This window comes from Pelophylax lessonae, assembly GCF_965119305.1.
Source record: "Pelophylax lessonae genome assembly, chromosome: 2".
Taxonomy (NCBI): Eukaryota; Metazoa; Chordata; class Amphibia; order Anura; family Ranidae; genus Pelophylax; species Pelophylax lessonae.
In genome coordinates, this window is record NC_138769.1 from 617,170,490 (window position 1) to 617,183,618 (window position 13,129).

General features: G+C 40.2%; 1 protein-coding gene across 1 annotated transcript in view; it reads left to right on the forward strand.

Moving 5' to 3' along the window:
• Positions 1-13,129, forward strand: part of LOC309547705 (RING finger protein 17-like) — a 106,985-nt gene that overhangs the window by 18,369 nt on the left and 75,487 nt on the right. The window contains exon 2 of the mRNA XM_082247635.1: positions 6,424-6,568. Within this exon, the coding sequence (XP_082103761.1) occupies positions 6,424-6,568 (145 nt within the window). The remainder of the gene's footprint in view (positions 1-6,423; positions 6,569-13,129) is intronic.

A 13,129-nucleotide genomic window follows, 5' to 3' on the forward strand; every position in this document is an offset into this window, starting at 1 on the left:
AAAGTGACATTTGTAATTTCATTGTTAAAAGGGAAAGCCCTGGCATGGGTCTCTCCTTACCTGGAATGCAATGATCCTGTGCTGCAAGATGCTGATAGATTTCTGGCTTCTCTTCAGACTGTATTTGACAAGTTGGATAGAGCTTCTGCAGCCAAGTGCTCACTTTTGGACATACAACAAGGTAGTAACAGGACTGTGGCACAGTATGCTATTGAGTTCCGTACCCTGGCGGCTGAGACCAAATGGGACTCGGGCATTACGTGCAGCTTTCTTTTTTTTTTTTCAAATTCAACGTCGTGCAGCTTTCTGTAAAGGTCTTACAGTTCGCATTAAGGATGAATTGGTCTATAAGGACTCCCCAGAAGATCTTGAAAAAATCATAGAGTTGTGTGTTCGTCTGGATCTCCGGTATCATGAAAGGTCCGAGGAGAGACTCGGAACTCGTAAGCTTCCAAGGCCGATATATCGCTTGGCCCCTAACTTCCAAGCACCACCTCAGGCTGAACCTGAAATTTCTGTTGAATCCAATTCTCCTGTGGAACCCATGGAAGTCAGCCATCTCCACCTCTCAGAATCGGAGAGGCGTGCATTGGGCTTATGTTTATACTGTGGACTTAAAGGACATTTGCTATCTGGTTGTCCAGCCCGTCCAGTAAAAGGCAGGGTCTAACCAGTGTCGGAGGAGCTGGGTTAGACCTTACAAGTACTTCCTCCAAGACCAAGACTACTGTACCTGCAAATTTCCACTTGGCCTCTAAACTTGTCTCCTTTGTAGCTTTTGTAGATTGGGGAGCCGCTGATATATTCTTGGATTACAATTTTGCTAAAGATAATAACATCCCATTTGTTCCAAAGTCTAGACCCCTGAGTATTACCACCCTGAATGGACAGCCGTTGGGAGATGGCCTTGTCAAGTTTGAGACCATCACTATCACCCTTCAGGTAGGCACACTCCTGCCTGTTATCCTTGGCTACCCTTGGTTACAACAACACAACCCTTCCTTTGATTGGGTAAAGGGAGAATTAACCTCTTGGGGGTCTTCCTGTTATTTGAACTGTTTATCTCGACCCACAAGACTTTCTGGTTGTCTGTTGGCTTCTGCGGCCATCCCTCCTACCTTTCCTCATGAATTTGCAGATGTGTTTTGCAAGAAAAAGTCGGAGGTTTTACCTCCACATCGTTCTTTTGACTGTGCGATTAATCTGATCCCTGGAGAACCTCTTCCCAAAGGAAGGTCCTATCCCCTGTCTCTGCCTGAACATTAGTCCATGGAGGAATATGTCAAGGACAATTTGGAAAGAGGTTTTATTCAACCCGCTTTTTCTCCAGTAGGGGCAGGTTTCTTCTTTGTCGAAAAGAAGGATGGGGGTCTTCGACCATGCATAGACTATCAAGGGTTACATCAGATCACTGTAAAGGACTCCTACCCGTTGCCTCTTATTCTAGAGTTATTTGATGTGCTTTAGGGAGCCGTTCTCTTCACCAAACTTGACCTCAGAGGGGCTTATAATCTGGTTCGAATTAGAGAGGGAGACGAGTGGAAGACAGCTTTCAACACCCGCAATGGACACTATGAGTATCTGGTTATGCCATTTGGAATCTGTAACGCTCCTGTTGTCTTCCAACGTTTCATGAATGACATTCTTCATGACTTCAGTAACCGTTTTGTGATAATCTACCTGGATGATATCTTAATTTTTTTCCAAGATTCACCTTGAGCACCGCTCACATGTAAGGCAAGTATTACAGCGACTGAGAGAAAATCACCTTTATGCAAAGATTGAGAAATGCAGTTTCCATCAAAACCAGATATCTTTTCTTGGATACATCATAAATAGTGTCGGTTTCCAAATGGACCCACAGAAACTCTCTGCTGTCTTGCAATGGCCCCAACCGACCACTTTGAAGGGACTCCAAAGCTTTCTGGAGTTTGCAAATTACTACTACATCAAGGGTTTTGCCTCCATAGCTGCCCCCCTTACTGCTATGACTAGGAAAGGCACCAATTGAAAACTGTGGCCCTCTGAAGCAGAATCAGCTTTCCAGCTTTTAACCACTTTACCACCGGAGGATTTTGCTGTCTTCCGTCCAGGCCACTTTTTGCGATTCGGCGCTGTGCGACTTCAACTGACAATTGCGCGGTCGTGCGACACCGTACCCAAACGAAATTTACGTCCTTTTTTCCCCACAAACAGAGCTTTCTTTTGGTGGTATTTGATCACCTGTGTGATTTTTACTTTTTGCGCTATAAACAAAAAAAGAGCGTTTATTTTGAAAAAATAACAATATTTTTAAAATTTTTTTATATGAAATTCCCCCCAAAAAAGATGTAAAAACCAATTTTTTAAAAAATTTTTGGCCAATTTGTTTTATGCTACATATGTTTGGTAAAAAAAATCGCAATAAGCGTATTTTGATTGGTTTGCGCAAAAGTTATTGCGTTTACTAACAAAGGGAAAGATTTCTGTCATTTTTGGTGTTTTTTTTTTTAACGCGTAATGGCGGCGATCTGCGATTTTTTTTGCGGGACTGCGACATTGCGGCGGACAGATCGGACCCTTGACTGACATTTTTGACACTTTTGGGGGTACCAGTGACATTACTGCAGTAATCAGTGCTATATATATGCACTGTTACTGTAAAAATGACACTGGCAGGGAAGGGGTTAATTTTATTGGAGAGGGAGGGGTTAATGTATGCCTGGTGCTTACTGACGTGTAGGGGGGGAGGTGACTGAGTGAGTCATGGACAGATCGGATGTCCAGCTATGCTGAACAGTCCGATCTGTCACTCCCTGTCACTATGGAGATCCGCCCGCTGTGTTTACACACAGCGGGCGGATCTCCAGACTCGATCCCCGACGATCGGGTAAGAGCAGCGGCGATCGCCGCTGCTCCTCCCCTGGCCCGACTCCCGCTGTGAATGAAAACAGCGGGAGCGAGCCTCCGGCGGCGCGCAAGTGCCGCCCAGAAGGGGGAGTGTCTGACGACGTAGTACTACGTCGTCAGACGATAACGAGCCACTCTGCCGCAGTAATATTACTGTGAGCAGAGGTAAAGTGGTTAAAGGGTATGTTCAGCAAGGCTCCAATTCTTCAGCATCCAAACCCTGATCTCCAATACATTGTTGAGGTGGATGCCTCTTAGGTAGGAGCAGGTGCCGTGCTGTCCCAGAGACAAGCTAAGACGAGTAAGATTCATCCAGTGGCATTTTTTTCTAAAAAATTTTCTCCAGTGGAGAATAATTATGATTTTGGGAATCGAGAACTACTTGCTATAAAACTTGCATTAACCGAATGGCAACATCTTCTGGAAGGGGCTCTAAAGCCTTTTTCCATCCTGACCGACCATAAAAACCTGCTGTATCTTCAGACTGCTAAATGTTTGAATTCACGTCAAGCTCGATGGGCTCTGTTCTTTTCCCGTTTAAATTTTGTCCTTTCCTATGTCCCTGGTCATAAGAACAGGAAGGCCGATGCTCTTTCCAGACAGTTTGTTACTTCTGAAGAAGATCAACCTACCGAACAATATATTATTCCACCTCACAAGATTGTCGCACAGATCTCTGCAGCTCTTTCCCAACAGTTACAGGAAACCCAGAATCGTGTTCCTCAAGGGCTGAAGGTACCACCAGGTCGCCTGTTTGTAGCCCCCAGCCTCAGGAGACCTGTACTCCTTTGGGCACATGATGGAGTGTTATCTGGTCATCCAGGTATCACAATCACTCTTAAGACCTTGCAGCATCATGTTTGGTGGCCTCATATGAAAAGAGATGATACAGACTATGTGGCTGCCTGTCCAACCTGTGCTGCTAATAAAGTACCTCGCACATTGCCTGCTGGGCTATTACAACCGCTTCCTGCACCTCGCCAGCCTTGGACCCATTTAACTATGGACTTCATTACAGAATTACCCAAATCTGATGGCATGACTGTATGACTATATGGGTTATAGTGGATCGCTTCTCAAAGATGTCTCATTTTGTACCACTCTCTGGATTACCTAAGCGGAAGCTCTGTCTACCCTCTTCCTTTCTCATGTTGTGAAAGATCATGGTATTCCTACCAATATCGTCTCAGACCGCGGATCTCAGTTCATTTCCGGATTCTGGAGAGCGTTTTGTAAGAAACTGGGAGTAACGCTCTGACTCTCTACCTCACATCACCCGCAAACAGATGGTCAAACCGAACGCATGAACCAGACCCTTGAAACCTATCTTCGGCATTACATCAACTCGCTACACTCCAATTGGTCTAAGTATTTGCCCTTGGCTGAATTCGCCATTAACTCTCGTTGGCACAGTGCCCTACATACCACGTCATTCTACGCAGCATTGGGCTATCACCCTCAGACCTTTCCACTACTTCATCCTTCATCTGGTGTACCAGCAGCAGATCAACGGGTGAAGAATATTTTGCTACACTGGAAAAAGATTTGCTTATTGCTACGGAAATCAGCAGGCAGATATGAACGTTTCTCCATCAGACGACGACGCCATATACCTCCATATGCGGTGGGGGACAGAGTTTGTCTGTCTACCAAATACATAAGACTGAAGCAACCCTCTACCAAATTGGGCCCTCGATTCATTGGTCCTTTTAAGGTAATTGCTAGAGTCGGACCAGTCTCCTATCGGTTGAAATTGCCCTCCTCACTCCGGATACACCCTGTGTTCCATGTTTCTCTCCTTAAAAGGGCAATCTTCAATCGTTACTCCAGAACTCAAAAACTACCTCCTCCTGTTCTTGTTGATGGACAATATGAGTTTGAAGTCTCTAAGATTCTGGATTCTAGAAGGCGGGGTCGTGGCCTACAATATCTGGTTCATTGGAACGGATACCCCATCACAGACCGTTCCTGGGTTCCAGCTAAAGATTTGCATGCATGCCCCTGCTCTCATCTGAGACTTTCATGCCTCTTTTCCTGCTAAGCCTCGCTAGGCCCCCGGAGGGGTCCATTGGAGAGGGGGTCCTGTCATGTACCTGGGTGTCCTTGAACCAGGAGGTTCCCTGTTCCATAGCTTGCGGCCTTATCTGTTGTGCCACAAAGAAGCTCTGGAGTTTTTGCTGTGATTTTCCAGCCTGATGCTTTACTTTTGGACACACTAGCTCCACCTGCTGCCAGCTGAAAACAATGTACAATTTAACCAGCTGTGAACAATGTACAATTTATTCAGCCTTCAAAAAGCAGCACTTCCTGTTCCTCAATGCCCGTTTGTTTGGAATATCTTCCTGGGTGTGCTGCTTGCTCTTTGATAGACTTTTGTGTATGAACTTTTGCCTGTATTCTTGACCCCTCTTCAACCTGCCAAATCTGTACTTCACCGCCAGCTTGTGTATGACTTCTGCCTGCCTGACCATTCTTTGGATTAACGTTTGGATACCACTTTGCCCGATCTGTTGCCGGCCTGATCTCTGACTACGTTTTCGCCTGAATCCTCAGCACTCAAACTCCACTTCGGACTTTACCTAAAAGGTACCGAACACTTGTATCATGTCCGCAGTCTCTGACCATGTCTTGTATCATGTCCGCAGTCTCTGACCATCTCCTGTATCATGTCCGCACTCTCTGACCATGTCTTGTATCATGTCCGCCATCTCTGACCATCTCTTGTATCATGTCTGCCGAAAAGTATGAGAGGTGGCTGGAGAAAGATCAGGACCCGGGATGTGCTAAATGTACAGTGTGTGTCGGAAAACGTTTTACATTTCGAATATGGGAGAGGCAGCGCTGTCTAGCCACACTAAAGGTGCAAAGCACCAGTCCGCAGCTGCGTGCTAGACAGCTTCCAATCCGATCGCTGGCTTTTTCACCCATGCGCCTGAAGTGACACCGGCTCCCAGCTGCGGCAGCGGTGCTTCCATCTCATCCACTGTAAAACAAGGGACCATTTTGAGTCGCGCTGTATCCAGAAACGAAACCCTAACTGCAGAGGTATTGTACACTACAAAGCTTGTCATTTATTTTAGTAAAAATATGCTGGGTGTGACATGGATTTTCTTCTTATTTAACATGTATACAATACATAGACATTTCATTAAACTTTAGGTCATGAATATTTACGTGAAGTCATGGAAAAGTCATGGAATTTTATTGGTAAAAATGTGTATGAACCCTGTAACTTAACCTGTCAATAGTCATAATTTTATGGCTGATTGCTATATGTAAGTTAAAAACTTCTGAAATAAAAAAATAAATAAAGAATTCAATAGACCCAAAATAAGTTATTATAATTACAATGGTATGGCGCATGTGATGCGAGTTTCATGACTCATGTATTTTTAAATATGGCAACATTGAATTTTATTATTTTGTTTTGTTTTATCTGGTAAACTGATCTCAGTCATACTAACCCATGGGGTATGTTGGATGTAATCTGCTTTTCAAGCATTTAACACATTGTTTATGGTCTCTCCTGCATAGATGTTTATTTGCATTAAGAACACAGGGGAGATGTCACAAATCAGGAATGAAAATCAAGAGATTGACTGTGACACAGTTGAATCTAAACTGAAAGAAATCAACAACGAAGCAAATATTTTACCATGCTTGACAGATTTTAAAACAGGTACTGTGAGATATTAAAAAAGTCTGTTGTTTTGTAACTATGGTAGTGTAAGAATATTTAATAATAAATATCTTGCGCTCGTACTTATGTCAGAATATTTATACTGCTCTGAATATAGCAGTGTATTTATTTATGGTTAATAAGCAAAGATCTGTGCTGTAGGAGAGTCTCCACTTATTCCATAAATCAATGTCGAGAATTCTTTTTAATTGATTAATTTCTTTTTAAAAGCATATACCAATCTTAGTGAGTACAGTCTACAGCGTGGAATATATATAAAAATATTTATTCTCAAGACATGCAAACACAATATATGATCAAACAAGAAGTGACACAAAAAGATAACTCTACAGAAAAATACTAACTTCAAATAATCAATGCAATGTGATGTTTAGCTCAATAATGAAAGTGAAAGTAAAACAAAGTGAAAGTGAAAGTAAAACTAAAGCAAGATTACCATTTCTTCCCAGGTATAGTATAAGCCATAAATTAATGTTCTATATAAACAGACTACAATGGTCTGCGAATCACACGGCTCAAAGTCATTCCACTGCAGAAGCAATGAGAATAAGCCATGCAAAACGGAAGACTTAAAATTGCAAATAATGCACTGAATCTGATATTAATAAAAATGTATAAAAACAAAAATCAGCTTTTTAGAGAAAAATATACCATGGCTTATACGGCTGGGATTGTAATCTCATTACCCTTAAATATGCAATATAAAACATATAAGGAAATAATAAACAATTGTTGAATAAAATCAAATAACATAGCAAGGCATATTTACCACACTTATGGCTGCTAGCTTCAAAGCGTTACCAGAGTCCTAAGATGGATGCCTTTCTTAAGATGGTGGCTTCCCTTCAAGTTTCAGATGAATGATTGGACAAATATGGAGTATGTCTGGATGAGTCTGTTAAGGAATCTAATAGCGTGTGTGGTGTAAGCGTGAGGTGTGTTGTCAGTAGTGTAAAGTCTCTCCTCTCTCTCATCTGGGTTGGTCTTTTATATGGTAAGAACAAAGAGCTATAAAAATTACCATAAGTAAAACCCAGAGGGATGAAACATTATCCCAATTGGTTGGGATATTCTATACCTAAACTGGTGAGATCATAGACACCTCTTTTGATAATTAACCCCATACTTGGATAATAAAGTTAAATGATGATTTCTCTATATGTGAGATTAATCATATAACACAACATAAAACTTTGTTCAGACTCCCAGTACATACATAAATGTCCACCTGTATCTCCATCATTAACCTTGGCAAGTAATGCCATTTCAATAATTATATTATTTAACACAATATAATATTTTTATATTGGAATATCTCAAATTATCTCAAGACTGTACCTGGTATTTCGCCTCCAGAGGGCAGTATCGTACCGTTCATTAGATTTTGTATGCAACATAATTAAAACAATTTGTTATCTGATGACCTATTGACCTGTCGGCTAGTGAAAAGCAATTACTTATTTGACCATGCCAAAGGGCTGTCAGATATAGTCTAGGTTTGGGAATATTTACGACACCTTGAGCACTAAACCAGTCCAAAGTGATTCTTATATAAACACTCCTACCACATACTTTAACATGAAGTAATTCGTTTTCACTTTAGTTTTAAGTCTAAGTAAGATAACTACCATGAGAATATAAACCCAAAATGTGATACAATATTCCTAAATATATATGTATATGCCTTACATAATATAATAACATAATTATGGCTAATATCATCTCACATATAATGATGTACCTTTAAAAAAACTTATATAGTTCATCTTTTAATGTTTGATGAGAAAAACTGAGCCATTGTCTATTGTTAAATACCTATAGACAGACTGAGATATCACCCCCTTTAACATAGCGTCAGACTGACTAAGTTTTATCTGATCGAGATGTCAAAAGGGATCTTATTTACGATTACATAGAAATACAAAGATCTCTGTTGAAACCATAGACCCTTTGTAAGCCTGTGAGAGACATTTTGTTTAACAAGTATATATGTGAACTTTGTTTCACCTTAAAAACAAGATGGACGCCATCCTGTTCAGAATCTCTTATATGCATAATATGAAATATACATGGCTTTTAAAATCATTTTTCTTTTTACCTATTATTATTTTAATCAACCCCCAATAACCCCGACATATCCCCCCCTTTCTTCCCAGTAGACAAGTGAGCAACTTAGGCCTATCTGGAAAGAAAGCTTTTTAAGGAGTAGTGGAAAAAAAAAATGTTTTGTTCTCTTTTTGTAAGAGAATAGTTCATATTGGGAATTGTTCATAACTTTTAAGTAAAGCGGTAAAAAAAAAATGAGAAAAGAAAAAAAAAAATCAGTTCAAAATGTCAGTTCGTAGCGATTTTGCTGGTGTTAGCTATGTCAAAAACTGTTCCTTGTTAGTCTCTTTGACTTCTGATCTCCTAGTAAAGAAACTCAAATGTTCCTTGAAATTTGCATCTCCAGCTTGTAAAGTCTTGATGGAGACAGAAATTAACTGCTGCAATGGCATTAGCAACTACCATTCAAAGCGCAGTAAAACAATGTTGGCAATCAGGAATCAGAGAAATCTGTTTGAACGTTCAACCTTGGATGTTGGTTGGATAATGAATGGTTTCAGCATGGTCTAGAGTGTCATACACCTAGACTGAGGTTTTTGCTCACATGTGCAATGCACCATTCTCACATCTCCTTCAACTGAAAACAGGAGGTAGTGCGATTTCTCTCAATGGATTTCCTGGGATCAAATGCACAAAGATCTGTAGAAACAAATCTTCCTCTCCGTCAACAAGAATCTGGGGCGTCTCGCAGCTTGATTCCTGAAGAGGGATCCGATTCAATGAGGGGTTCCATCCAGAACTGGACTCTAAGGAGAGATGACCCATCCAATCGCTGTGTCTTTGGCAAACATCATCGTCTGTACCAATCAACGACCTGGCATGGAAAGTTAATCTCTTCCTATTGGATGAAACATATAGTATGAATATACATTCTTATCAATTGACATTTCAATGCGATGTTGGTACCCTAAGCTTTCTCAGAGTTCTCCTTTAATCCACCGTGTTATCAGTCCTTTATATGACCACCAGGGAAGGTGAGACTATATATGCGACCTTTCCTAGGGCGACTGACTTCTGGGGCTTATTAACCTGGTGATGTATTCATCGCCATGGATACTACACATTGGACAATTGTACATTGATACAATATTTTGTTAAAATTTACCTACTACTTAGGGAAAAAAAATATATATATATATCTCCCCCTATGGGGCATCAATGCAATTTATTGTAGGCAATAAACTACCTGGCATTGAGGATTCCTTCTTGGTTACCGTATACAACCTTTAACCTCTTGACTGCATTACGTCATTAGGGTTTGATCCTCCTTGTTATCGATTTTTCAAAAGGTACCCGCTTTAAGCGACCTGTTTGAGTCAGAGGGATGAAGTGACCACTGAAAAATAGGAGGGTAGTTATTATCTAACAACCAAGATCCCCTGGCAGGAATTCAGGATCCTCAATGCTGTGATCTGGGGATAAAATGGTGTTAGAACCTCTGTATCCTATGCCTCTATTCAGTGTATCCCTTCTGATTCCTGCCACTTGGGCATTTAAGGATTTTGTGACCCTTGGCTGGCCACAGGATTTGTTCCTAAAGATGGCTTATTTTAGTTCTGGGCTGCAGTGCCCTAAGTGAACCAAGTGATCAGCTGATCCCACTTGGCTTCCATTCTGCTGAAAACTTTACAGAGTTGAATTATTGGCTCCGCCTCCTGCGGTGCCTATGTCTCTGGGGTTCAGACATATGGGACAGATCCCCATCAGAACCAGTTACTTGGTTCTGGCGTGAGGTCTGGGCCTTAATGTCACTTGAACTTCCCGAGGATTTTGGGGAACCCTAGGATGGGGCAAATCCCTATTTATTTGTGGGTGTCCCCCCCCCCCTTGTTGATGGGATGTCCGGTGTCCTTCTTAAGGTATCCGGTGTTCCCCTTGGGGCCTAGGTGGCATATCTTGCTCCTTTGCCAAACTTATTATTTTTATATGCATGGGCAATGCCTCAAAGCACAGGGATTTAAATCCCAGATGGTTATACTCAGCTCCTTCATTGAAGGGTGTTAGGCACTTTTGAGTACAGCAAAAAAAAAAAAATTCAATGGGGCTTTGGTGCTGTGTACACTTTAAATTGTAGATAACAGCTCTAGCAGCAGTGAAGTTTTGTATGGGCTGACGTTTAAATGACATCCTGCAGGCACAACACAGACAGTTGTTTTCATAGGCCTCAGGGTAATCAATGTCTAAGGACCCTTTATTAACAAAAATCAGGACAGTACTCTTTTAAAAACTTTTTAAATTCTGGAGGTGTATGGTGTCTTTTTAGGGGTGCTAGTCTTTTTGCAGTGACCTGATATGACTCATACCTATTTATGCATGGCTGCCCAATTTCTGCCCTCCTATATTAGGAATATGGCTGGGGTAGGACATGGACTCTTTGCCTGATTCCCCCCCTTGTCTGGGTCATAACCAACAGACTGGGAATCATATCTGGGTCTATGAATAATTATTTCATATTTAAAATGCAGGACTAATTAAGCATTGCCCTTTTGCATGGACACCATGACCTTATGGAACTCTGCTATGTATTTACTGATGAGTTCCTGTCATTAATTGAACTGTTACATTTTTATTTTATTTATTTTTTTTCTAATTTTCCACTGCTGATTACTCGGCAACTTTTTGCTAGAAAACATTTTTCCTTGCTCAAAACTTCCTAATTATTGCATAAATCATTTACATTTCTCTTTCAAATGGTTACTTTCATTACAGCTTTCTTGATAAGACTTCTGCCACAATTCTACTTTATTTTGCAGTTTCACGCTACATTCTCTTAACTTATGTGTCCCTATAGAGGTAACTTTCACCTGCTCAAGGAGGTTCCTAATCTCATACTCTCATTTATTTGGAGTGGAGATTGAAACTTTACTAAACTCCTTTTTGCTGAGCCTTCTGGTGCAGTTCCTCACAAAGATACAGTAAGATTAGCCATGACTAAAAAGTATGTGATCACACTTTCTGACGTCTTTTGGTGTTAGATAAGCTATTGGTGAGTTCATACATACAGGTTGTCCTCTACCCATGTCAGATGCCCTTTATTGGCCCGACTTCTGAGGATTTTGATATATGACTCTAACCAGCATTTACATATTCCACCATTTCAGACTCAGAGAGGTGTATCCACACATTTATGATCTGTGCCAAATCTACTGGGGTTGTGGCATTACCACTAGGGACTCACACCTTGCCAGAGTTGGCAGCGTGAACATTACCTGCTGTAGACATTTTTAAGGCATTTCTATCACATTCATAATTAATAAAAAAAAATTCCAAAAAAAAAATTTTTTTTTTTAAAGTTATTGATTATGTCACCTGATCAATATTTATGATTGGCATATGTAAGAAATCAATAATGATCTCACTAGGGCCTCCATTATATGTATGAATATTTAATAATAAATATCTTGCGCTCGTACTTATGTCAGAATATTTATACTGCTCTGAATATAGCAGTGTATTTATTTATGGTTAATAAGCAAAGATCTGTGCTGTAGGAGAGTCTCCACTTATTCCATAAATCAATGTCGAGAATTCTTTTTAATTGATTAATTTCTTTTTAAAAGCATATACCAATCTTAGTGAGTACAGTCTACAGCGTGGAATATATATAAAAATATTTATTCTCAAGACATGCAAACACAATATATGATCAAACAAGAAGTGACACAAAAAGATAACTCTACAGAAAAATACTAACTTCAAATAATCAATGCAATGTGATGTTTAGCTCAATAATGAAAGTGAAAGTAAAACAAAGTGAAAGTGAAAGTAAAACTAAAGCAAGATTACCATTTCTTCCCAGGTATAGTATAAGCCATAAATTAATGTTCTATATAAACAGACTACAATGGTCTGCGAATCACACGGCTCAAAGTCATTCCACTGCAGAAGGAATGAGAATAAGCCATGCAAAACGGAAGACTTAAAATTGCAAATAATGCACTGAATCTGATATTAATAAAAATGTATAAAAACAAAAATCAGCTTTTTAGAGAAAAATATACCATGGCTTATACGGCTGGGATTGTAATCTCATTACCCTTAAATATGCAATATAAAACATATAAGGAAATAATAAACAATTGTTGAATAAAATCAAATAACATAGCAAGGCATATTTACCACACTTATGGCTGCTAGCTTCAAATCGTTACCAGAGTCCTAAGATGGATGCCTTTCTTAAGATGGGGGCTTCCCTTCAAGTTTCAGATGAATGATTGGACAAATATGGAGTATGTCTGGATGAGTCTGTTAAGGAATCTAATAGCGTGTGTGGTGTAAGTGTGAGGTGTGTTGTCAGTAGTGTAAAGTCTCTCCTCTCTCTCATCTGGGTTGGTCTTTTATATGGTAAGAACAAAGAGCTATAAAAATTACCATAAGTAAAACCCAGAGGGATGAAACATTATCCCAATTGGTTGGGATATTCTATACCTAAAC